Here is a 26,322-nt window from a genome sequence, read left to right as displayed (position 1 = left end):
ATTTTCTCAGGAACTACTGAACAGATTTACAACAGACCTACAAAAGGCACTTCCTTGACCTGAGGACTACCTCTCTGCCAAATTTCAAGTAACTCTGTTCAGCCGTTCGGGCTGTAGCTGTGTCTAAAGGTCCTATGGAAAAATGCATGGGAAAAACGCGTTTTGGGACCCCCCTTTTTTCTCAGCCCCCGCTTGACGAATCCCCCCGAGACTTTCAGGGTAGCGGTCGCGTGAGTTATAGTTGCCTGCACTAACTATAACGGGGGAATTTCATTGGTTTTTTATCAGTAAAATTTCCGCTAACTATAACATGTCTGAAACCTATGGTTTTTTCAGTGAATTTGCAAGGTTTTTTAAATGCTAATTCCTAACTATAACGTGTGTGAAACCTATGGTTTTTTCAGTGAATTTGTACGTTTTTTTAAATGCTAAGTTACTTTACGCCATTCGTGGCGTGCACGCCCACTTAACGCAGTTCGTTCCGTGCGCGCACGGTGAGCACGCGGTGCGCTTCGCGCACCGCGCGCCCACTTTACGCAGTTAGTGCCGTACACGCAAGGTGGGCACGCAGTGCGCTACGCGCACCGCGTGCCCACGTTACGCACCGTGCGCACATGGAGGACATATTATGAGCTTCCTTGTGATAGGTAATCTGTTAAATTTAATATGTAAGTGATGACAATAATATGCCATGCACAGAGAGTGTTTTTTTTTATTTATTAAAATTTTTAGCGTAAGCGCACCGTACGCGTACGGTAAGCGTAATCGGCGAAATTTTCAAAAAATAAAAATTTACCGTTTTTGGCCTTTGAGGACTCAACTAACATGGCTATGTGCATGGGCGCTGTCTAAACAGCCCCTTTATATGTTTTTTGCCTTTATTTACAGCCCCCCCCCCTCAGAGTGCGAGAGAGAAAATGGCGGCCGCCGCTTCCTGGTTTCGACCGATTCGAATGTTTACTTAGATGTAACAGCCAATCAGAATCGCGCTCGCGCACGCCACCGTACGCGTACGGTAAGCTTACGGTAAGCGTACCGTAAGCTGGCTCAGATATATATATTGATTTAAAGGCTATTTTCTCAGAATCTACTGAACAGATTTACACCAAACCTACAAAAGGCACTTCCTTGACCTGAGGACTACCTCTCTGCCAAATTTCTAGTAATTCTGTTCAGCCGTTCGGGCTGTAGCCCTGTCTAAAGGTCCTATGGAAAAATGCATGGGAAAAACGCGTTTTGGGACCCCCCTTTTATCTCAGCCCCCGCTTGACAAACCCCCCCCGAGACTTTCAGGGTAGGAGCGGAGCGTAGCGCCCCACCTATTTTGAGAAATTCGCGAGGATTCGTCGACCGGCGCCAAAGTTATTCAAAATAGAATGTTGCGGATTTCCTATGGAAAAGGGGTCCTAACTATAACTACCTACTGGCGACCGCCAGTAGGTAATATATATATATATATATATATATATATATATATATATCAAAGAAACTTCCCAAATGTGCAGTCTCGCACAACAATAGGAACGGACAACTTCAATCGCCAGTGCACACACATATATATGCACACATACAAATATATACACATATATATATATATATATATATATACATGCATACACACACCATATCATACATACATAATATTGTGTCGGGTTTACAGTTGTCTAAGAAGTGTCACTTGTGTGTCTTCCAAAACAAAAACACCAGGAGCCAGAATATAACATCTAGTTCCTAAAAATGTAAAAATATAAAACAAGGACTTACACTAAAAATTACAAACCTTTTCTGAAATGTTGCTCAGATTTTTGGATACCCACGTCAACAGTTCAAAGCATTGTTTTAGTATAAAACAATTTTATCTGAGCCACAAATTCTGAAACAATGAGTTACCTGCAAAAAATTCTTCTGCATATCGTCCATGAGTTGATCTCTTTCTGTTTTTAGACTGTCTTGCAATTGCTGCAGAGTATGTCTTTCTTGAGCAAAAGCAGCAGTGGCATCCTGTAAAACTTTACATTTTTCATCCTCGAAGGTTTTCAGAGCAGAATCGCTGGCTCTTAATTGCTCTTTCAGCTGCTCCACCTCTGCAGCCAATTTTAGCTGCAGTTCCGTCTTCTCCAAGACAATTTGATCCTTTTCTTGACTTTTCTGTTGAAGTTCTTCCACCAAATAGGACAACTGAAGGCATTGAAAATAGATGAAAACGGACATTAGAATAATCACTGTTTTTAAACTCTAAAAAACTGAAAATAATTCAGAAACAAAAAAGAAAAAGAAGAGGCAATGTCTGCAACTTCTTAAAGGAAGTGTATTGATTACTAAGTCCCTTGGGGGTTTCCTTTGCCTAAGCGCAACTCATTTGTTTTATTAAGACTTCTATAAATTAATGGAGTCTTTCCAATGTATATTGGAACTAATTGCTACAAGGGAGGAGCAAGAAGTAGTGAAGTATTATCGAAAGCCAGCGTTTCATGCTATTAAGGGTTAATAATTCCATTGAGTGGTTGTGATGACATAGCATGAGAACAAGCATGTAATGCTAGTGTCACTAAAGCCCTGACAATGGCTTTGTTGGGGCCTAATACACATTTGGACCATTATTTGTTTTTTCTTTTAAAAGGACATGGATTTTCTTTTTTTTTTTTTTTTTTACATTAAAGGGCCATCTTTTTCTGGACAGGAAAATATTTAGTGAAAAAAATATGAAGCTACATATTTGGTTGTTGGAAGTTAAAAGCAGAGAACAATGTAGTTCAGAAGTTGGCATTTTAGTGATAAATGTTTTGCTGTACTAAATAGTTTACGCAAGCGCAAAAAGTTAAACAATTCCAAAAACTATGCAAAATTCTATGTTTAGAAGGCAGTTACTACTATACCTCAGGGAAATATTTCCTAAATACAAACATTACATTTTCAAAATAATTACTATGCAAGGTAAAAGGAAAATTGGCTACAAGGTTTACAGCTGTATCATTTTGCAATCAATAAATCTAAACTACGAAAGTAATTTCACAATGCATGCCACATACTATTTGTCGCAGAGACATGAAGCTGTCAGATTGTCCAAAAGAAAAAGTTCATTACCATGGGGAAATGCTCTTTCTGGTGGATTCTGGATACTCTAACCACCAATTCTAAAACCTTCAGACCAGAGCTTTCCAAACTGTGTGTCAAAACACAGTACTGTGTCGCCTGCAAATGGTGGGTGTGTCGCGGGATGACACCGGTAGCCCTATGCATTGCTGGTTCTGATTAACGGGCACTCAGCACATAACTGCTGCTAATTAAGAGGCACTCCTTTGAAAGCTTGGTTCTCACTATGCCTCATCTATTGCATAACGTCTCCCTATAACGCAACACACGTGCGTAGCTGTTGTAACGGGGTGTCCCTGCCATGATCAGGCAGCGCTCTGTGATAACGCATCACCTCGCAGCTGGCTGTGATGAAGCGCCACCAGTTTCTAGGAAAGCTGTCTCCCATGCAAGGCTGGTTTGATATCCAGATGCCCACCACCTCCCACCCTTTTCTGTTCTCTTCACAGGGGGTTAACTTGATGTTGAATCTTCCGTTTCAGTCTCAACAGCCAGTCATTGAGATAGGGGAAGGCTGGAACCCCTGGATTCGCCCAGATGAGCTACGTCACCGCCATCGCTTTCGTGTACACCCGAGGGGCGCTGCTAAGGCCAAAGGGAAGCGCGGTAAACTGAAAGTGCTTGTGGCCTACCGTGAACCGCAGGTAACGCCGGTGGGCTGGTAGGACCGGGAAGTGAAAGTAAGCGCCCTGCAAGTCCAACACTACCATCAGTCTCCAGGGTCGAGGGCACACAAGACCTGAGCAAGCAACAACATTTTGAACTTCTCCTTCCGGAGGAAGCGGTTGACGTTCCTGAGGAACAAGTTACTTACCTTCGGTAACGATGTATCTGAAAGAAACATTAGTTAGTTAGATTCCTCACCTTAGAATATCCCCAGGCGTCAGACTGGATCCGGAAGATTTTTCGTCAGCAATACCCCTTGCGCGTCGCTAGGCGTCGTCTGCGGCTCCGCGTCCGTCGTCGGCGTCGTGCGCCGGAATGACGTCGGAGTACTTAGACGCCGCCCTCGCGCGCGGACGTCAGTTCTTGTACATAGCTTTCCGCGCCAGGAACGCAGAGCCATGCAAAGACCGACACTGGTGCCAAAAATAAAATCTAGGGGCCTGAAAAGGACAACCTTAACCCTAGATGTCAGTTCGCAGAGCGGGGAGGATGGGTGGGTCGGTGAGGAATATAACTAACTAATGTTTCTTACAGATACATCGTTACCGAAGGTAAGTAACTTGTTCATCTGAAAGAAACACGTTAGTTAGATTCCTCACCTTAGAATAGATACCCAAGCAATACCATCCCCGGTGGTGGGTCTGCGAACCAAGATCACACCAGAAAGTCCTGGAGGACAGAACGGCCAAAGAAGCCATCCCTCCGGACTTGGCTGTCAAGGCAATAATGCCTGGCAAACATGTGTAACGAAGCCCACGTCGCCGCCTGACAGATGTCCTGCAAAGGGACTCCCCGTCCCAAAGCAGTAGTAGCCGCTGTGGCCCGAGTAGAATGGGCGCGCAGCCCAACAGGAGGGTCCTTTTTTGCCAAAGAATAGCAAATTTTGATACACAAAACGACCCACCGAGAGATGGTCCGTTTGTGCACAGCTTTCCACTTCTTAGCGCCCACGTACCCAACAAAAAGCTGGTCGTCCACCCGGAACGGTTTTGTGCGGTCCAGATAAAAGGAGAGCGCACGTTTTGGGTCCAGACGGTGGAGCCTCTCTTCCTCTTTGGAAGGATGAGGAGGCGGAAAGAAGGTGGGCAAGGTGACAGACTGCCCAAGATGAAATGGAGTCACCACTTTCGGAAGAAAGCAAGGACGAGGCCGAAGGACAACCTTGTCCGGATGAACAGAGAGAAAAGGAGGCTTTGAAGATAAAGCCTGGAGCTCACTCACCCGTCTAGCCGAGGTGATGGCTACCAGAAAAGCAGTCTTAAGAGTCAGAAGACGAAGAGGACAATTGTGAAGAGGCTCGAAGGGAGCGCACATCAGGAATGTCAAGACCAGATTCAAGTCCCACTGAGGCATTACAAAAGGGACAGGAGGGAACGTGTGAGTAATGCCTTTTAGAAAGCGTGTAACCACAGGGGACTTGAAAAGAGAAGGCTGATCAGGAAGCCGCAAGAAGGCGGAGATGGCAGCAAGATAACCTTTCAGGGTGCCCAGGGCAGAGCCCTGCCGGGCCAGAGAAAGAAGAAAGAGGAGAACCTCAGAAAGAGGGGCGGAAAGGGGATCCACAGCCTTTGCTGTGCACCATGCCACAAATTTGTTCCACCGGCAGGCGTATACCGTCTTTGTGGAGGGACGCCTGGCTGCCAGAATGATATCACAGACTTCAGGAGGCAAGTCAAATGGCATCAACTGCCGCCGCTCAATCTCCACGCATGGAGGTGGAGGCTGGACAGGTTCGGGTGGAGGACCGTCCCCTGCTGCTGCGACAGAAGATCCTCCCGAAGGGGCAGACGTATCGGGGGATCGGTCAACATACTGAGTAGCTCGGGATACCAGTATCTTCGTGCCCAATCCGGAGCCACCAAGATGACTTGGGCCCGGTCGTGCCTGATCTTCTTCAGCACTCTGGGCAGAAGTGGTATAGGCGGAAAGGCGTACAACAGACCGCAACTCCACTCGTGACGAAAAGCGTCGCCGAGCGAGTGCCGCCTTGGAAATTCCAGCGCGCAGAACTGCTGACATTGCGCGTTCTCTTCGGTGGCGAATAGATCTAACCAAGGCTCTCCCCACTGCTGAAAGAGACCTTGCGCCACTTCGGAGTTCAGACGCCATTCGTGATCCATCATGCACCGGCGGCTGAGTTCGTCCGCTCTGGCGTTCAGAGAACCCGCCAGATGTTGAACCACTAGGGTGACGCCCTGGTGTTCCAGCCACGTCCAGAGGCGCAGAGCCTCGTGACAAAGGGTCCACGACCCCACCCCGCCCTGTTTGTTGCAATACCACATGGCGGTGGTGTTGTCCGTGAACACCTGCACGACACTGCCCCTGACAGAGGGAAGGAAGGCTTTCAAGTCGGATCGCTCTCAACTCCAACAGGTTGATGTGGAGGCGAGACTCCGCCGGAGACCAGAGGCCTCTGATCTCCGCCTCTCCCATATAGCCACCCCATCCCAGGAGGGACGCATCCGTCACTACGACATGCTCCGGTTGGGGAAGGGAGAGGCTCCTGCCCATGACCCAATCGCGGTCCGTGAGCCACCACTGCAACTGTTGTGCAGTGCCCTCCGAGATCAAGACATGGTCGGACAGGTTGCCGTGATGCTGGGCCCACTGAAACTTCAGGTCCCACTGCAGAGCCCGCATGCGCCGCCTGGCGTGATGCACTAGTAGGATGCAGGAGGCCATCAGCCCCAGAAGCCGCAACACTAGCCTGACCGAAACCCAGGATAGAGGCCGAAAGATGGGAATCAGGGCCTGTATATCCCGGACCCGCTGTTCCGGTGGATAGACCCGGAACTGCGCCGAATCGAGAACTGCTCCGATGAAGAGGAGCTTCTGAGAGGGACTCAGGTGTGACTTCGGCACGTTGATGGAAAATCCCAGCAAATGCAGGAGATCCGCCGTAGTCTGGAGGTGGGAGACGACTGCCTGGGGCGAGCCCGCCTTCAACAACCAGTCGTCGAGATAGGGGAAGACTGGAACCCCTGATCTGCGCAGATGAGCTGCGACCACCGCCATCACTTTCGTGAACACCCGAGGGGCACTGGTGAGGCCGAAGGGGAGCACGGTAAACTGAAAGTGCTCTTGGTCCACCGTGAACCGCAGGTAACGCCGGTGGGCCGGCAGGACGGGGATATGGAAGTATGCGTCCTGCAAGTCCAACGCTACCATCCAGTCTCCGGGGTCGAGGGCAGCTAGAACCTGAGCCAAGGTTAACATCTTGAACCTTTCCTTTCGGAGGAAGGCATTGACGTTCCGGAGGTCCAAGATGGGGCGTAGGCCCCCTTTGCCCTTCTTGGGAACCAGAAAGTAGTGGGAATAACAACCACGACCTACTTCTGGACTCGGAACGCGCTCGACGGCCCCCTTGGCCAAGAGGGCCGAAACTTCCTCGCGGAGAAGATTCAAATGATCCCCCCCGAGATACGGTGGTGCTGCGGTGGCATGGCTTGAGGGGTCGTCTCGAAGGGGAGGGAGTAGCCCCTTCGGACGATTTGCAGCACCCACCTGTCCGATGTAATGGACCGCCAGTGGAGCAGGTGATGGCGAACTCTGCCGCCCACTGGCGTGGAATGGGCCTGAAAGCTCGGACTAGGAAGGCTTTGAGGCGGATGCTGCCGGGGTGGATGTGGGCTGACCAAGTCGTCCTCCAGATCCGCCACGGCGGAAACCACGTCCGCGACCGCGCGCAGGTTGGTTCTGCGGCTGGTGGCTTGGCGGACGTGAGGAGGCGCCCCTTCCTTGGCCACGAAAGGGGCGAAAAGCGGAGGTGTGCGCCCGCGGAGCCGAGAGGCCCAAGGACTTGGCCGTAGCCCGGGAGTCCTTAAAGCGGTTCAGCGCACTGTCCACCTTCTCACCAAACAGGCGAGTGCCATCAAAGGGCATGTCCATGAGGGTGTTCTGGACATCCCCGGAAAATGACGTGGACCGCATCCAGGTGTGGCGGCGGAGCGCCACCGTGGTGGAAATCGCCCGACCCAGCGAGTCCGTGGTGTCAAGCCCACATCGTATGGCGTGCCGCGCTGCATCCCTCCCATCGGCCAAAGCCTGGGTAAGACGTGTCCGGACCTCCTCCGGACACAGGGGCAGCACGTCCTCCACCGTATCCCACAGAGAATGGGAATAACAATCCAAGAGACAGGCGGTGTTCAAAGACCGCAGGCCCAAACTAAGGGACGAGAACAGTTTCTTGCCAAACTGCTCGAGTCTCTTGGAATCCCGGTCCGGCGGAGCGGTCGGGAAGGAGGATTGGGAGGTAGAGGCCTGGATAACCAGACTCTCAGGGGTGGGGTGTTGGGACAGGAAACTGGGGTCGCCCGGAGCAGGGCGGTGGCGCCTGGCAACGTTCCTATCCACAGGAGGAACTGTGGAGAGCTTGGACCAGGTGCCCTGCAGAACGTCAGTGAGGGCCTCATTGAACGGCAGCAGAGGCTCAGTGGAGCTTGCTGCGGTTTGAAGCACCTCAGTGAGGATGTTAGTCCTCACAGCCACGGCAGGCAGCTCGAGCCCAAGGGCTGCGGCCGCCTTGCGCAGCACCACAGAAAATGCTGCACCCTCCTCCGAAGCCACAGTCGGAGGAGAAGTGAATCCAGTGTCTGGCGAGGTATCCAGACCACTGGCCTCCCCCAGTTCATCTGCCCAGTCCTGTGAAAGCTGCGACTGAACAGCCATAGGGTCCTCGAACCCCTCCCAGTCGCCCCCGTCGTCCTATTCCTGATAAACAGGAGGAATGATCGGAGCCGGACTGTAGAGATGATAGGTCTCAAGCGGCGCCGGACGCGGCGTCGGTCGACGCCGTTGCGGCGCCGGGTCCGGAATAGGGCTAAACTGGGGTTGGACGCCGTCCGGAGTCGGCACCAAAGGCGGCGGCGTCGGCGGCACCGGAGGTGTAGGCGTCTGCGCCGGCGGTTCATTCGCCGGCGCCGGTGGAGGAGTGGTTAGGTCAACCGGCGTCGACGGGGGCTCAGGCATGGGCCCCGCGGGGACCTGCGGCGTCGAGACCGGAGTCGTCGACGGCGCCGGGGCCGAAGCCGCCGGCAGGCAAGGTCGCCCAGTCGAGTCCGCGGGGCCCGAAGGCGCGCCAGCGGGCGTCTACGGCGGGGCCAGGCTCCTCATGGCCGAGAGGAAGGCACTGACCTCCGCCGGCGTCGCGTTAGTCCCAGGGACCGGAGGGTATGGGGACGGGCGCGGCGCCTGCGGCTCCGCCGGAGCCGCGGGGGTGGAACCACCCGGACCCTCGGCCGAGTCGCGCGACCGGCGAGGGGAGTCCGAAGAGCGATGTCGCCGTTTGGACTTCTTAGAGTGTTTGGACTTACCCGACGACTTGGAGCCCGACGATCGATGGTGGCGTCGGCTAGGGCTCCGCGAGCGATCCTTGGACCTCCTCCTGGACCGGGATCGCGCACGACGCGGAGCCGAGTGGCGAAGCTCGAGAAGCTTGCGGGACCGCTCCCGCCGAGCCTTCGAAGTCAGGCCCTGGCAATCGGAGCACGACTCCGCGTCGTGGTCGGGGCCTAAACAGTAGAGGCACCGGCGGTGGTGGTCGGTCACCGACATCAGTCGATGGCAATCCTCGCAAGCCTTGAACCCAGGCATCCTACCGGCACCAGATGTCGACAGACAAGGATCAAAAGTGATCAAAAAAGATTTAGTCAAAAAAGACTAAAAGGGGTAGCTCTCCCGGATCTGCGCTTACTGGCGCGGAAAAAAGAAGAACTGACGTCAGCGCGCGAGGGCGGCGTCTAAGTACTCCGACGACGTCATTCCGGCGCACGACGCCGACGACGGACGCGGAGCCGCAGACGACGCCTAGCGACGCGCAAGGGGTATTGCTGACGAAAAATCCTCCGGATCCAGTCTGACGCCTGGGGATATTCTAAGGTGAGGAATCTAACTAACGTGTTTCTTTCAGATATCCAAGATAAGACGCATGCCTTTGTCCTTTTTGCGCACCAGATAGTGGGAATAGCAACCACGACCTACTTCTGGGACAGGAACATGCCTGATGGCTCCCTTTGCCAAGAGTGCCAAAACTTCCTGTAGGAGAAGGGACAGATGATCTTCGGACATGCAATGGTACTGAGGTGGCATGGATGGAGGGGTAGTCTTGAAGGAGAGGGAGTAGTCCCTTCGGACTATTTGCAAAACCTACTTGTCCGACGTGATGGTGCGCCAGTTGGAGAGGTGATGGCAAATCCTGACGCCCACTGGCGTTTGGTGGCCCTGAAAGGTCGGACGAGGAGAGTTTGGAGGCTGCTGCGGAGGGGGATGTGGTGGACTGATCCGCCCGCTGGCCCCCAGAACCACGGTGCTGGTTCCCATGTCCCTGGCCGCGCAGAGGCTGAACAGCTTGCGCCGGCCTGTGGCTCTGGGCGGGACGTGGCGGGGTACCCCTTCCGTAGCCACGAAAGGGGCGAAAGGCAGACTGCGCGCGGCGGGTGGTGGAGAGGCCCAAGGACGTAGTCCTTAAAGCACTCCAGCGAGTTATTTGCCTTGTCACCAAAAAGGCCATCAAAGGGCATGTCCATAAGAGTGGATTGGACATCCCCGGAAAAAACAGTTGACCGCAACCAGGCGTAGCGTCGAAGGGCTACTTACTGGAAATCGTCCTGCCTAGTGAGTCGGCGGTATCCAGCCCACAGCGGATGGTAAACTTCGCTGCGTCTCTCCCCTCAGCCACTGCATGGGAGAGCACGACCCGGGCCTCCAACTGTGCATTGAGGCAGCACTTGCGCAACCGTATCCCACACGGAGTGTGTGTAACGGCCCAACAGACGGGCGGTGTTTACCAACCGCAGTCCTAAGCTGGAGGAAGAAAACATTTTCTGCCCAAGGTGGTGCAGCTTTTTGGATTCCCTATAGGGTGGTGGGTTAGGGAATGCGCCCTTGGAGGTGGAGGCTTTGACGACCAAGCTCTCAAGTGTGGGGTGTTGGGAGAGGAAAGTGGGGTCGGCCAGGGCCCGACGGTGGCGTCGGGCAATCATCCTGTCCACAGGAGCCCCTGTGTTGGGCCTGAACCAGGTGCCCAAAAGGATGTCCGTGAGGGCTTCATTAAACGGCAGCAGGGGCCCCGAAGAGCTCACTGCTGGTTGAAGCACCTCTGTCAGGAGGTTAGTCCTGACTGCCATCGTAGGTAGCTCGAGGTGGAGAGCCTCTGCCGCCCTACGCAAAACCACTGCGTACGACGCTCCCTCCTCCGTAGCCATGGTAGGAGGAGACAACATGCCAAGGCCTTGTGAGATGTCCAGACCACTAGCTTCCCACAGTTTCTCTCTCCAGTCCTGTTCATACCCTAACTGGTTGTTAAAGGGTCTCCAGATCCCTCCCAGTCCTCCTCACCCTTCTCTGGCTGCCAATCTGGTCTCAAAGATCCAGGGTAGAACAGGGGCACAAAAGTACCCATCAGCGTCCGATCCGGCGTGGGTCGACGCAGGTACGACTAAGTGTCTACCTCGAGGTGGAGGCCTTGGTTGATGTAGGAGAGTAGGGTCTGCTATCCTATGGTCACCCCAAATTTTTGCTTTTTGCTTCACTGGTTTTTGACATATTGAGGCTGTGGGCCTGCCAATCAGACCCCAGCCTGCTGTTCTCTCTACTAAATTTACACTATGCACCCTAGGTGCATAACCAATTGTAAGTGGATCACCCTGTGAGCCCCTGTACCAGTGCATGTATGTATGTATAAAATATTTATAGAGCGCACTGCAACCCTACGGGCATCCTGGCGCTGACGACACAGTGAGGGGAGGGAGGAGAAAAAAGGGGTTAGGCTCTGGGAAAGAGCCAGGTCTTGAGCTGCCTACGGAATGCTGTCAATTCCTGGACCGGTCGGAGCTCCATAGGGAGACTGTTCCAGAGACGGGCTGCCGCAGCACTGAAGGCACGTCCCCCCAAGGTAGATCTCTTTATCTTGGGGGTAATGGCCAATCTGGCTGCTGAAGAGCGCAAACTGCACGTGGGAGTGTACCAGCTGAAGAGATTTTGTAGCGGTCTAGGACCAAGGCCATGCAGAGCCGTAAAAACTATGCACAGAGATTCAAACAGAATTCTCTGTTGCACCGGAAGCCAGTGGAGATCAGATAGTGCCCTGGAGCTGGATGAAATACGAGGTCTCGAAAGGGCGAGTTTTGCCGCAGCTGACTGAATGCGTTGGAGACGCTGGATCAGGTATCCCGGGGACTCGAGCATCAAGGCATTACAATAATCAAGACGGCTGAGAATTGTGCAGCGAACCACTGTACCTTTAACATGGGGGGGGAGCAATGGTAGGAGTCTACGTAGGCCTCTCATGATCATGTGGCAGTTGGAGGCCACCTTGTTGATATGAGACTCCAAACTCAGCTTCTCATTGAAGCATACCCCCAGGTTACGCACAGTTTTCACAGGAACCAAGGGAGTATCCAAGGGGAAGGGCCAAAAATTAGAAGGTAAAACTTGTGGCACCTTGCCCACTGAGCAGTGTAGAATCTCAGTCTTGGCACTGTTGAACTGCAGGGCGTTAGATCTCAGCCATGAGGTCATTTCACGCATGCAATTGTGAAAGAGAGTTAAAGAGTCCTCCTGGTCATCTTCCAGGGAAACAATCAGCTGCGTGTCATCAGCATAGTTGACAGCCATGATGTTACTAGAGTTAATAAGTTTAACTAGTGGTTGCATATAAACGTTGAACAAAATCGGGCTGATAGACGAGCCCTGAGGGACACCATGTTTGATGGGCAGGAAATCTGATTGGTACGGGGGCAGAGTCACTGCCTGCCGTCTATCAGAAAGATAGGAACCAAGCCACTTCAGAGCCATGTCAGTAACCCCCACCTCGGCGAGTCTGTGTAGGAGGATGTCATGATTAACCGTGTCGAATGCGGCGGATAGGTCCAGCAAGATCAAGGTTGCGGAATGCCCCTTATCCGCACGCATTCGCAGGTCATCCAAAGCGGTAATCAGTGCGACTTCGGTTCCGTGCCCAGGACGGAAACCGAATTGGTTCTCCTCCAGCTTGCAATTGCTCTCTAAGAAGCGCGAAAGCTCCTGGCTAACCAGGCGCTCGGCAATCTTGACCGGGAAGGGCAGCAAAGAAATGGGACGATAACTCCCGTAACAGGCGGGGTCCAGTGAAGGTTTCTTCAAAAGAGGGGAAACCAAGGCAACCTTCCAGCAAGCCGGAACCACGCCACAAGTTAACGACTGATTGATAATCTGAAAGAGGTGCGGAAAGGTATCCGAACCTACTTCCTTCCAAAGTTTTTGCGGCAGAGGGTCCAGCGGAGAGCCCGAGCAAACTTTCTTGGCTATGTTGGAGAACTCCTCCATGGAGGGACAAGACCAGCGATCCAGACAAGGTCCTGCCGAAGACACTGACTCTAACATTGGGCCGGCGTCACCAGGCGGATCAGTATGCGACACAAGCGCTCCAGCCTTAGTGCCGATCACAGGGGCGGATTGCAGACCCTCGATAATGCCCTTTATTTTATTGTAAAAAAAGGCTGCCAGTCCATTACAAAGGTCCTGGGAAGGGATGATCTTGTTGCCTAGACACTCTGGATTAGTGAGGCCTTTCAAGATGTTAAAAACACATTTGGTACTATTTGGGGCTTTCAGAATGAGGTCCGCAAAATACAACGCCTTAGTGGTTACAATGGCTTGTTTGTACCTGACTAGCATTTCTCGCCAGGCTGTCTTATCACTGGCTGTATACTGCCTGCGCCACCTTCTCTCAGCGGGTTTGCACTGGATCTTAAAGGATCGGAGTTCCTCCGAGAACCATGGTGCAGAGGGAGATCCTCGTTTCCTAATCCGTTTCAGAGGGGGAAACAGTTTAATGTTATTGGCCATGAAGCTACATAGCTCCCCGTAATTAGCATCGACCGACTTTCCTGGGTCCGGAGAAGGGGCCCCATCAAAGAGAGGTACGGATTGTGCTATCCGCATAAGGGCTTTCCAATCCCTAGTTTGGACAAAATTAGCTTTGATAGGGGGGTGTCTGGTTCTAGGGAGTGAAAGCAGTCGAAAGATGATCAGATGGTGATCAGTCCAGTCCATCGGAAGAATGTTGTCAATGGTCACTACTTTTTCTCCAGCGAATATTAAATCTAGTGCATGACCTGCAATGTGGGTGGGCTCCAACACATGTTGTGGAAGATTTAAATTGACACAAGATTGTATGATATTATTAAAAGCAGTTTTCAGCATTGCACTAGGCCAGAGATTGAAGTCTCCCAAGATCAACATTTTCTGATGGGTAAGTGCCAAATTGCTAATCACGTCCAGGAATTGCTGCTGTGATTGTTCACTTATGGTCCCCGGGGGTCTGTAACAAAGAATCCCAGTCACGACATAGCCGGACCTGTCTTTTAGACAGAAGCCCAACGTTTCAAACTGCACAATCTCGTCAGTATCAAATTGCGAGAGCTCCCATATATCTTTGTAGATAATCCCAATACCGCCCCCTCTACCGCTAGATCTAGGCTTATGAAAAGCTTTATGGCCACTGGGGCAGGCCGCACCCAGTTCTAAGTCAAGCCCGGGTACTAACCAAGTTTCAGTCATAAACAGAATATCCAAATCATAGTCGTCAATTATCATTTGGATTTCTGTAGCGTGCCGGGGAAGAGACCTAACATTGAGGAGTCCACAGTGCAGTCCTACCCCATGGGGTGTGGATACCGTCCTCAGTGCAAGCTCTGAATCTGGTTCTTTTAGCCGCGAGCTGCCTTTGTCAAGCTCGAACAATTCAGTCCGTGAGTAACAGAGCCGCGTGGTGATCAAAGCCTCACCCAGCAGAGGCGCAGGAGCAGCATTATGTGAAGCGACCGGCGCGACCGAGGCGCGGACGGGCGCAGACGGGCTTGCCTTTGGCGCGCCGTCGGCGCGCCCGCTGCGCGCGTCCGCTGCGCGGTCGCTCCAGAACGACGTTAAGTAGGCGCCAACTAGAAAAGACTAGACTGCTAACCTCCTAGCGAGGTAGCACTAGTTCCGGTTGAGGAAGTGAAATCCGGCAATGAACGTATCAAAGATGTGGGAGGGGAGCGGAAAACAGGTAGCAGGATAATTTGTTTAAAAAAGTACAAGATCACCAGTCAATGTGCAAAGGACGCAAAAGTTACAGTAGCAGCAAAATATCTTGTGTTTTTAAAAATATACAGAGACAGTTAAAATTTCAATTCAGAAAGCTCCAATCAACACCCCCCGGCGTCACTCCCTTCAAATGTCTAATTGTGCGCGGTCGCTCCAGAACGGCGTTAAGTAGGCGCCAACTAGAAAAGACTAGACTGCTAACCTCCTAGCGAGGTAGCACTAGTTCCGGTTGAGGAAGTGAAATCCGGCAATGAACGTATCAAAGATGTGGGAGGGGAGCGGAAAACAGGTAGCAGGATGATTTGTTTAAAAAAGTACAAGATCACCAGTCAATGTGCAAAGGACGCAAAAGTTACAGTAGCAGCAAAATATCTTGTGTTTTTAAAAATATACAGAGACCCAGTTAAAATTTCAGTGCACACTAGGTACCCAGGGCATTGGTGTATCTAAGGCCTGCCAGGGGCTGAAGCATGTATTATGCCACCCCAGGCTTGGCCTAACAAATTTGACACAACTGGCTGATCACTCAGCTGGGGTAAGTTGGTGTAACCACCTCTTACTTAGGTGTAGTATACCTATACCTAACCTTAAATGGGACACATGTTAACCTCTAAGTCACTCCTATGGCAGGCCTTAACAATCCTGAAGGCAGAGTGCTTGGTTCCATGTGAGATGGTGCTCTAGCATGAGCTGAGCCTGTCTGCAGTGGTCGGAACAACTTCCTTCTACTGTTTCCAGATATCGTCATACCATATACTCTTAAGTGCATTATGAACCTCGTGGTTAAATGCTATCTTTGGTTTGGCTTTATCAAAACATGTCGAGTAAGGTGTCATACGAATTGGAATACTAACCCCTCGCCAATTCTGGTGACGGGGTTAGCATTCCACCCTTCTAGAGGGACACGACATGTACAGTACCTGAAACCCGGGTAAAATCAGACATAGCCTCAGCTCCACAAAATGGATGCTGCCACCACAGACACAAGTCTGCCCTCCTGCTGCTGGGAGTCCGTCCAGCTTGGGAGGTGTGGACAAAAGGTTTCCTGCCAGGGGAGGTGCGTGCACCACCCCAGACAGGATTTTGTGTATTGATCAGGTAGGGCTTGAAAGAAACCAGACATGCCTGAGGCTCACAAGGAGCCTCGGTGCATATGCCAGTTCAATCCGGTCCTGGGGCACACCAGTCCCGGGCCTGGGGCGAGCTGGACAAAGGATTGGGGGTGTAACCACCCCCCTTCCTGGTCCCACCCTTAGGGAGGGACCTAGCAGGTAGTCCGCCCCCTAGAATCCGCTTAAAGGTAGGAGCTGTGTCCTAAGACTTCAGACATCCTGGAATCAACTTGAAACTAAGAAGAAGACGGGAACTTCGACGCTCTGCCGCACAGAGGACTGAAGCCAATCTCCCCTGTGGTCAGGGAGTGACCACCTTGCTAACGCAAGCACCATCCAGCGAATCAACGTCTGCTTGGCCGCCGCCTCCCGCCGGAGCCCGAGCCCAGAGACTGACAAGACCTGGACCTCCAGACCTCTCACCGCCCGATCCACAGTCCCTGAAAAGAGGAGACCCGTGGAGGCACCGAGACAAGTGGAGCCAGCCATCTTGAAAAGACCACGACAAGCTGCAAGCGCAACAACCGAGGCTCCCTCCAAGTTGTGCTTTGGGATCTGAGAAGCCCAACACCCGAGCAGCATCTGCACCAAAGGTGAGCCCTCCAGCATCTCCACGATCTGCGTGGGGCCCTTCTGCATTTTGCCACTCAACGCGCCTAACCGGTTGCTGGCCCGCTGGCTAGTGGCCATCTTGGCGACGAACTTCAAGAACTACACCGCTGGTCTGGTTGCTCCAGACTGGCCCTTGCTCCCCTCCAAAGGAGCAGTCCCTCTGACCTTGCTGGTCAGAACCATCAGCTTATTTCATCTTCCACAACAATTGCTTTTGCCAAGGCTTGTTTGCTTCGACCAAGTCTTCGACACCGCCGACAGCGAGAGCCTGCGTGGGACAGCTCATGAACCGACTCCTGGACGTCGTCGACCTTCAGGGACCACGTGGCTGCAGAGACAAGCTACACCTTTCTTCCTGTTTGCACCCGACATCGCCTGGTACCCACCTGGTGCCACGCTGGTCACTGGCTAGTGACTGTGAACACTGTCCCCTCTGCTTACAGGTCTTCAACAACTCCGATCCACTCTTGGATCCACCGCATCTCTTCCGGGCCGACCGCCTGCAGCATCTTTGTCTTCAGGCTCCATTGAACAGATAGAAGAAACCCGACGCACTTCGACACCTCCGCACCCGCTTCCTGTGGGTGAGGTAAAGCTGGCACTCCGGTGCCCAAGTGTAGAGTATCATCTCTAGTGTCTGTGTTTCCAATCTTGAGTTCATAGTCCATCCGGAAGATCCTTTTTGCAGTAACTTTGTACTTTTTACGCACCCATTGAAAACCTATGGGAGCCCGCGTGTGACTATTTGCTCTGCACACGCAACCCGTGGACCTCCTGGTCACTAACTGAAGTTAGCTCCTTGTAGGCCCAGCGATTCTAGAGGCCCTAGGCCTTTTCCCCTTTCTGTTCGTGGTACTTATACCACTATTTTAGTATATGGTTTGAGCGGCCACCAGGGCCTATCCATATAAAGTGCAACTTCTGTGTATTCTACTGTAATCTTGTTTGACGATTTGTGCTCCTGTGCTCATAAGAGACTAGGGGTTACTTTGAGAAATAAATACATATATATTTTGAATATATATCTGTGTGGTGTCCTTTCATTGGTATAAAAGGGGGTTACATTTGGTAAAACAGCTTGCTTAACACGCTTCACGAGTTTAGCCTCAAAGACTGCTTAGCCTACGCTACCACTAGGGCAGCTAGTCCGAAAAGGTTGACTTACAACCACACCATAAGGGTTGCTTGGCATGGTACAAGGTGGTCACTTTAACTAGTGAACATCATATACCAGGCCAACTTCTCACAGTTGACATCAGCTGGGGACACATCTGATGCCGGTGACGGATGTGGTTCCGGTGGAGTCGGCACCGGGGGAGGTGTAACACGGTCGACCGGCACCGATCCGGATCCAGGTCTGGATCCAAGGGGGCCCCGAGGCCAGTGCTTAATTTGTGCCGGTGCTTAGCACCGGCACTTCTTTATCAGGGACATCTAGACATACCTGAGCACCAACTCACATAGTGGCAATGTGTGTCACACAATATCGGCTTTTCATTGCAGTCTCCGGTGAAGAGCCAGTCGATATATCACACACTAAAATAAATCCATACCTTCAGTCAGTGTTGTGCTGGGTGGGCCACTGACTGGGCTGGATTTGGTCCTTTGTGCGGCAGCTTAACGTTTTAAAAATTCAATGCTTCCCTCCTTATCATGACGCACACACGCACGACGCACTGGCACTGTCCAGTCAGTCTGTTCAGTTGAAGAAGGCAGCAGCGTGTTGTGCAGTGCAGCAGCAGGCCTCAGAATCAGATTTAAAAAAGCAGCAAGTAATGCTGCTTTTTCTTGAGCTTGCCAGCCATTTCACTTCACCAGCCAGGTGAAGTGAAATTAATTTGTACCCATGTCACTCCTCCTGGGAATAATGCCCCCGCCATTCATAGCAGCTAAGCTGAAATATGGGAGAAAACTAGTTTTGTCATGCCCTAGATACGACTCTCTAACTGATCCTCACTTCCTGGCTCTACTTAAGAATATTTTTTTACTGCATGCTTGTTTTGACTTCTGCTGTTCTAAACCACGTATTGCGGAGAAACATTACGTTACGTTAATATAGTGTGGATTGCTCACTGGATTAATGTGCATGCTTTTTATAACAACACATTTGTATGACGTTTTCATCTTGCGACAGTGACAACTCTTTACTACTGTGTGCCCCTCTAAAACAGTTCATTTAATTTTGTATGTGCTTCTCTTTAAATTGAATCAGAGTGAGACCAATCCGTGATCGGGTGGGAGGCAGGTAAATTGCTGAGAGTTAAATCTGTATTAATTAATATGTTGGTATCCCTCCCTACTAATCCATACATTTATATGACGCCTAACCAGCAGACTCTAGAGATTCTTGTTTTATGATATTGTGTCCCAAGCTTAAAGATCAGCAGTTTACACATGTTGTGAATTACCTGAATGGTTGTTTTGCTTCCTTAAAAAGCGTTTTGTGTGCAGAAGTGAGGGGTCGTGGCACAGCCCTTGTAAATCTTCAATCAGCAGCAGGCCCCTATGGGGCTGGTTTAAACTGTTGATAAAGAAGGTGATTTATTTTAAAGTGTGCCACGTCTGGGTGCAGAGTTCAATAGGAAGGAACCAGTAGAGCAGAGGGAATGAGCCTGAGTGGCCTTGCAGCAGTGCGCACATCTAGTGAGGCTGCCGTATACCAGGCAGACCCCCAGGAGGCTGGAAGGTCGGGGCCGTTTCTGAAACAGGGGGCTGGCTTTGTTACTGGAGGCCTATTTTTTTAGCAAAATCGGCCCATAGTAACAGAATCAGAAGGCCACTGTGACAGGCTGTACTCTGCAGGCTGTACCAAGCACATGATGCTGCCAGCCTCCCCATCACTTTCCCGGCCAGCACCAGCAGCAATCACATTGTAGAACGCAGGCTCAGTGTGCACACACTTCACACGTGCTGACCCTGCACTGCTTTTTTCCCCCTTTTTAAAATAAACATCACCCCATCCCTATGGGACGTCATTCAATTGGGTAGCGCGAAAGAGCTACAAACTTGACTGCCCTAGTGTGGTTGGTCTGCCTTGTCCCCATGGCCTCTGCCCGTGACATTACCATGGCACGCATTTGGATATTATATAATGCTTATGCTCGCACAGAGCATAAGCTTTAAATAATATGCAAATGCGTATCGGAGTCCCCAGTAGTTCCTCTCTGCAATATGCAGGAGCCCTTCCCTTCCGATATGTAATCCCTTGCTGGCTACCCCTTACCTTGCACACGTGCACAGGGCTTCCTGGGTGCTTCTGTTCTGAGGCAGAGTGACCTCAAGTTTTGGACCAAGACTGTGTGGTGCTTTCTCCAGTGCCGTCGGGTCAGGAGGGTAGACGTCGGCACAGGCAGAGTATAGTGGTGGTGAGTATAACCTGTTAAGTTTGCATTGTCCGAACTTAGTGTGTGCCATTTCCATGCTTTCTGGCCTGGGGCAATAGGTGCTGGAAATAGGGGTGTGAATGTTGCTGCAACAAATCCAAAATAATCGGGGTAGACTTCAAATAGGGGAATGGACAATATAACGCCTTTACCTTTTCTTCTTTTCATCTTGTCACATTTGCTGTGCGTTCAAAGACAGGTCAAATGGCAGGCTATGTCATCTGACAAAGTGCTGTTTATTCTTTTTTAATGGATAGCAGGGTTTACTTTTATTTGTGGGACTGTAAAGTTAGTGGCTTTTGTGAAATGAACTATCTGTAAAGGAGCTGCATAAATATTTCAAAAGTATATCAGCATTTCGAGAAGTGAAGCACATTATTTTGTAATTCTGAAGTGTGATGAAAACAATGATTTTAATAGGCGCTAAATTAATCAAGACACCTTACTTGGTAATGTGTAAATTGTAAATATTTTCTGAAGCCCAATTTTCACTCATTATTGTTTGAATGGCACATCGTTTTATCAGTAAAACTGCATGACAGTGGGATTTTTTGGCAATTTGAATGGAAAATGTGCTGTCAGTAATTGACAGAGCGCTGCCACAGCATGCTTTAGTAATATGTTTGCAACAGTGGTTCTCAAAATGCCCAACTGCTTACATACCACACTCTCACCACCTCCGCCAGAATTTGCAAGGCTCATTTGCTATTCTTGCTCTTTGTGTGATGCTTGGATTTTTCACAATCCTAACACTTCAGTGATGTCATTGTCACTTTAGCCAATTTGTTCCAAAATTGTACTTTAAATGCACTTTTGTTTTCATCATTTTCTAAAGTGGTCATGGGTTAGAGGAACCTCCTATCAAAACCTTATTTGAGGAAGGCTCACTTGCTGAAATTCAGATCGGTATTACATCTGCCTTTCAGCAGTGTCAGTTGAGGATGTGGGTGGAGCCGATAGAGTAAGAGGGTGGGGTCAGCGAAGGAAGTGGGTGGAGCTAGGAAAGTGAGAGTGGCCTTCTACAAAAATTTGAGCACCTGGACTTAATATTTTATAAATTAAGCACTGCCTGCGGTGCCGAGGCCGAAGCCGCAGAAGGCCCAGTGCCCCTAGCCGAGTCTGCAGGGCCCTAAGGTGCGCCGGCAGAGTCGGGCTACCCAAGGATGGCGTGCATCGCTTTGTAAAACTGACAAAGCTGGGCAGGGGGTTGTTCCAGGTCCCGGGAGGGAAACCCGTAGCCTACGCTAGGGGCTCCGCACGCGGAGCCGCCGGAGGGGCACTACCCGCATCCCTCATCGCGACTTCTTCTTGTGCTTTGAGTTACCTGACCCAGAGTGCGAAGACTTAGACGAAGATTGGTGTTGGCTCCGCGACCGGTCCCTCGACCTCCTCCGCGACCGGGAGCTCGAGCGAAGCGGAGCCGACTGACGGGCCTCCAGTAGCTTTCGGGACCACTTCCGCAAAGACTTTGAGGCCATGGTATAGCAGTAGGAACACGACTTGGGGTTGTGGTCGCGCTCCAGGCAGTAGAGGCACATGCAGTGCGGATCTGTCACCGGCATCAGTCGATGGACTCAAAAACGAAGTGGACAAAAGTCAGTCAAAACGTAACTGGCGGTACCGCTCTCTCTGATCGCAAAAAACTTTATAACTGATGTCATCGCGCGACGGCGGCGTCTATGTAGCTACCACAACGTCATCCCGGCGACAACAACCCCAGCGACGAACACGGAGTTGGCAGACACCACCTTCCAACGCGCAGGGGTACTGCTTTCGAAAAACTTTCCGGATCCAGTCTGAAACCTGGGGGTAATTCTAAGGTAAGGAATCTATAACTAACTGCTTCTTTCAGATTCAATTTTTAGACCAAGCCTGGGCAGCGCATGCGCTGCTCTACGAGGCATGCTGTATTGAGGTAGGGACTTGAAGCTCCGACCACTCTGCCCATATTTTTCTTTTGCTTGTTTCATTGTCCAATATAAACTGTGGCTTTCATTGGTCAAAAGACTTAGTAGTCCCACCTTAGTACCACCTTGTCTCATTTTGTAACCTCCCATGGCGACACCCTGTGTTGAGTGTGTTGTTACTCTGTAAGCTTTCATTAAAGCCTCCGAGCACTATTCTCTCCAATAGCTTTGTCCTGCCTGCTGTTAAAGGCAGGACACGTTCTCTCCTAACATTTGTTTTCATTTTTATAGCACGCATTTGCAATGCAATAGGTCTTGCATCTGTTAGAGTTTAAGCTATTGGCATTGTAAATGACAATGCCTTTTATTTATCTGTTTTAAAAACAACACATTGATAAATGGCATTGTAATTTACAAAGCCAATAGCGCAAACTCTCATAAATGCAAGACCTATTCCAGTGCAAATGCTTGTTATAGAAGTAATTGTCATCAATGATAAAGGGGACAATGACATGATCAATGGAGAAGTTGCCGTAGTGAACGTCAATGTTGCTGTAGCAGTAGTTACGGTGGGGAATGTCAAAGAGACGTTTTTCGACAGTGTTATTGTCGAGAAAAAAATCTTTTCAATCTGAGGTGACTAGAACACTGTTTTTGTCTACGTCACCAAGGTCTTACTAGGTTTATTACCCTGGGCAGCTTTGGTGGATGGAGTGGTGGGTTCAGAAAGACTCTTTGCTGAGGTAACCTGGCCCTTTTTAAAAGAAATCGGACGTTACTCTGCCTTGGAGCGTGACAGATGGGGCTTCTTAGCTGCCTTTTGAGATGCTGGAGACAAACTCTCAAGAGATATTTCGCTCTTCTTAGAAGCCACAGTATTTGAGGAATGTCATTATACTCATCAGATAGAAGGTATTCCTTGTTAATTAGCTTCTGAAGCCATAATTGAAGTCTAGCCTCTCGATCTTGTAAAGTCTTTGAGAGAAAGTGCAGCAAATGTTACAATGTCTTCGCTGGTGATAAGGGTGAAGGCAGTAGGTGCACTTCTTATGAGGGTCATCTGTGTGAAGCCTCATTTTTCCGCAATAGCCACATGATCGAAATAATCCTTTCTTTGTTGGAGCTCACAGAATAAGAGTAGTCAAAAGAATAAACGCTGTTTTGAAGAACAATTTCCTCTCAAATTGATCAGAAATTAGGAAAACTGAGCAGAGCTCAGGGAAACTCCCATCACACGACATGCAGTAGGAATTCTGAGATATTGGAGCCTCTGTGGTGAAGGTTCTAATGGGTGCGGACGCCTGAGAGGCAGGACTTTGGGTCATTTTAAATGACCCTGAAAACCTATTGTGAGAAAGTACCTCTTTTGCATGGCTAGCCCCCAACTTCTTGCCTGGTTTTGATGTGGTTTCAATTGAAGTGCACAGGGTCCCTGCCAACCAGGTCCACTGTGCCAGTGCTTCTTCCTTTGGGAAAAAACCCAAAATTGGTGCTTCTACCCCCTGTAAGTCCCTAGTAAATGGTGCCTGGGGGCTGAAGAGGGTCTCTCGGGACCCCCCCTCCCCCTCACTGGGACCATGCCACTGCCCTTGCAGCTGGCATGCCCCTGTGAGGGAGAAAATAACAAACCTGACATGTAACCCTGACTGAGGGCAATGCCAGCTAACACTGCCTGAAAGCATAGTTAAGTCACTCCTCTAACAAGCCTTACAGCCCTAAGGTAGGGTGCACTATATCACAAGTTAGGGCATATCTGCATGAGCAGATATGCCCCTACAATATTGGGGTCCATTTCCTAATTTTGTAAGTGCCAGTGAAGCCATAGCGAGTACATGGGCTGTAAACCAGAGAAGGATTAGTTACTTACCTGTAATCCTAGTTCTCTTCCAGGGGTATCCTCATCAAAGTCATAAGCATTAGAATATTCCCGCCCATGTGCGGGATCCCGGAAACAGTATATTATATGTGCCCCACATATACATATCCATACATATATACCTATATGTATACACAAGCAAATGCAGCCCCTAACACCCTAGAGCTGGATCATGCTGTAAGGAATTTCCACTACACATTAGAAAAATAGCATTATAAACATGAGAAACAACATTATAACTTGTTTGGAAACTGTTTTAATGCTTAGAAAACAGCAGAAATTCTTAGAAAACACTGAAAGCATAGGAAGCTCCCAGGCTGCATTGCAAATACCCAGTCTAAAAAGACTGAAAAGCTAACTCATAGCTGTATAGTAAAAACTGACACCGTGCCTTTAAGGCACACCTGACCCCCACCTTCCCATCATGCCTCAGGGGTGACAGTTAGGTCAGTTGTTCTTTGCGGAGACTGAAAAGTCATGGCACAAAGAAAATAATAACCTCTGAAAACTATCACACCTTTGCCCGGGGAGGCGGGAGGGTTGCTTATGACTTTGATGAGGATACCCCTGGAAGAGAACTAGGATTACAGGTAAGTAACTAATCCTTCTCTTCCAGGGGATCCTCATCAATAGTCATAAGCATTAGAATAGAATAGCGAGCCTCACCTCATCTCCCTGCGGGCAAAGGAAAGAAAAAACAGAGAAGGGACAGTATGCTCAGATAGCTCAGCTACCCAAACAGGTTCCTCAAGGAGGCTTGGCCTACTTGGGCATCCGCCCTGGAATCGGATTCGAGGCAGTAGTGCCTGGTAAAAGTATGGACCGATTTCCAAGTGGCCGCCTTGCAGATCTCTGCCATAGGAACGTCATGCAGGAAAGCTACTGTGGCCGCTTTCCCCCTAGTAGAATGGGCCTTAGGGGCCAAAGGTAAGGGCCTTTTCGCCAGCTGGTAGGCTAGGGTAATGCAAGAAACAATCCATCTGGAAATGGATCGCTTAGCCGCTGGGAAGCCTGTTCTCATGGCGCCATAGTTGACAAACAGCTGGTCCGTCTTCCTAATGCCTCTGGTACTTGCCAGGTAGAATTTAAGTACCCTTTTGAGGTCTAAGGAGTGGAGCGACCGCTCAGCCGGGGTCGCTGGATTCGGGAAGAAGGATGGCAGAGAAATGGACTGATTAATATGAAAATCAGACACTACCTTAGGGAGAAAGGATGGATGTGGCCTTAAGACCACTTTGTGCTGGTGAAAAACTGTGTACGGCTCTTTAGTACACAGAGCCTGGATTTCGCTTACTCTGCGTGCCGATGTAATGGCTACCAGAAAAGCCGCCTTCCACGACAGATGCTGTAAAGAAGCTTTGTGGATCGGCTCAAAAGGTGGGCCCATCAACTTGGATAACACTAAGTTCAACTCCCACGGAGGTGAAGGGTTTCGAACAGGGGGGTAAACTTTTTTCAACCCCTGCAAGAAGTCCTTGACCACCTGCATCTGGAAAAAAGAAGGTTGACTGGGAGACCTCCTGTAAGCTGTAATGGCAGACAAATGGACCCTGATGGATGCATACTTCAAGCCTGATCTAGCTAAGTGAAGGAGGTACGGAAGGATGACGTCCTCCTGCCCCTTTGTAGGATCATGGTGATTCTCCCTACACCAAATGAAGAACCTCTTCCACTTAAACGCATAAGACGCTCTTGTGGAGGGTCGCTTCGCTTCCTTGAGAATATGCATGCAGTCAGGAGGTAGACCTAAATGTCCGTATTGCAGGACCTCAGGAGCCATGCCGTTAAGTTCAGTGAGGGAAGGTTGGGATGCAGAATCCTCCCGCCCATCTTGGACAGCAAGTCCGGCCTGCAAGGCAGCCGCCTGTGAGGTCGAACCGAGAGATGAAGAAGGTCCGGGTACCACCACTGGCGCAGCCAGTCCGGAGCTATGAGGATCATCTTCATGTCGGATCTGAGCAGCTTGGATACCACCTTCGGAATCAGAGGCAGGGGCGGAAAGGCGTAGGCAAATGTCCCTGACCAGTCCATCAAAAGAGCATTCCCCCTGGTCCCTGGACGGTGGAATCTGGACGCGAAGGCGTGGCATTTTGAATTTTCGTCGTCTGCAAACAGATCGATGTCTGGACGACCCCACCAACGGAACAGGTCCGCCACCACGTCGTCGTGCAGCACCCAGTCGGGCTGATCTTCGAAATGCCTGCTGAGTGCGTCTGCCTTGATATTCAATTCCCCTGGAAGGTGTACTGCCACCACCGAGAGGTTCCGGGCAAGCAGCCAATGCCAGATCGCCTGCGCCTCCAGGGAGAGGGGCCGTGACCGAGTCCCGCCCTGTTTGTTCAGGTAAAACATGGTCGTGGTGTTGTCGGTCTGCACCAGGATTGAGTTGGTCTCGATTGCTGGGAGGAACGCTTTTAGAGCAAGGTGGACTGCTCGAAGCTCTAGCATATTTATGTGGTAGCCCTGTTCTTTTGCAGACCACTGACCTTGTATCTGGAGGCACCCCATGTGGGCTCCCCATCCTTGTAGCGACGCGTCTGTCACCACTGATTGCACCGGAAGTGGCTGATGAAACGGGACTCCCACCAACAGATTGTTCTGACGAG

The 26,322-nt window shown here is 50.6% G+C and overlaps 1 protein-coding gene across 2 annotated transcripts in view; it reads right to left on the bottom strand.

Moving 5' to 3' along the window:
- Positions 1–26,322, bottom strand: part of CENPE (centromere protein E) — a 1,911,253-nt gene that overhangs the window by 1,391,713 nt on the left and 493,218 nt on the right. For both annotated transcript variants that reach the window (XM_085641421.1, XM_085641422.1), the window contains exon 31: positions 1,891–2,178. In XM_085641421.1, the coding sequence (XP_085497547.1) occupies positions 1,891–2,178 (288 nt within the window). The remainder of the gene's footprint in view (positions 1–1,890; positions 2,179–26,322) is intronic.

The sequence above is a fragment of the Triturus cristatus genome, chromosome 2_2 (assembly GCF_964204655.1).
Source record: "Triturus cristatus chromosome 2_2, aTriCri1.1, whole genome shotgun sequence".
Lineage (NCBI taxonomy): Eukaryota > Metazoa > Chordata > Amphibia > Caudata > Salamandridae > Triturus > Triturus cristatus.
This window is presented reverse-complemented; position numbering and strand designations above follow the sequence as displayed.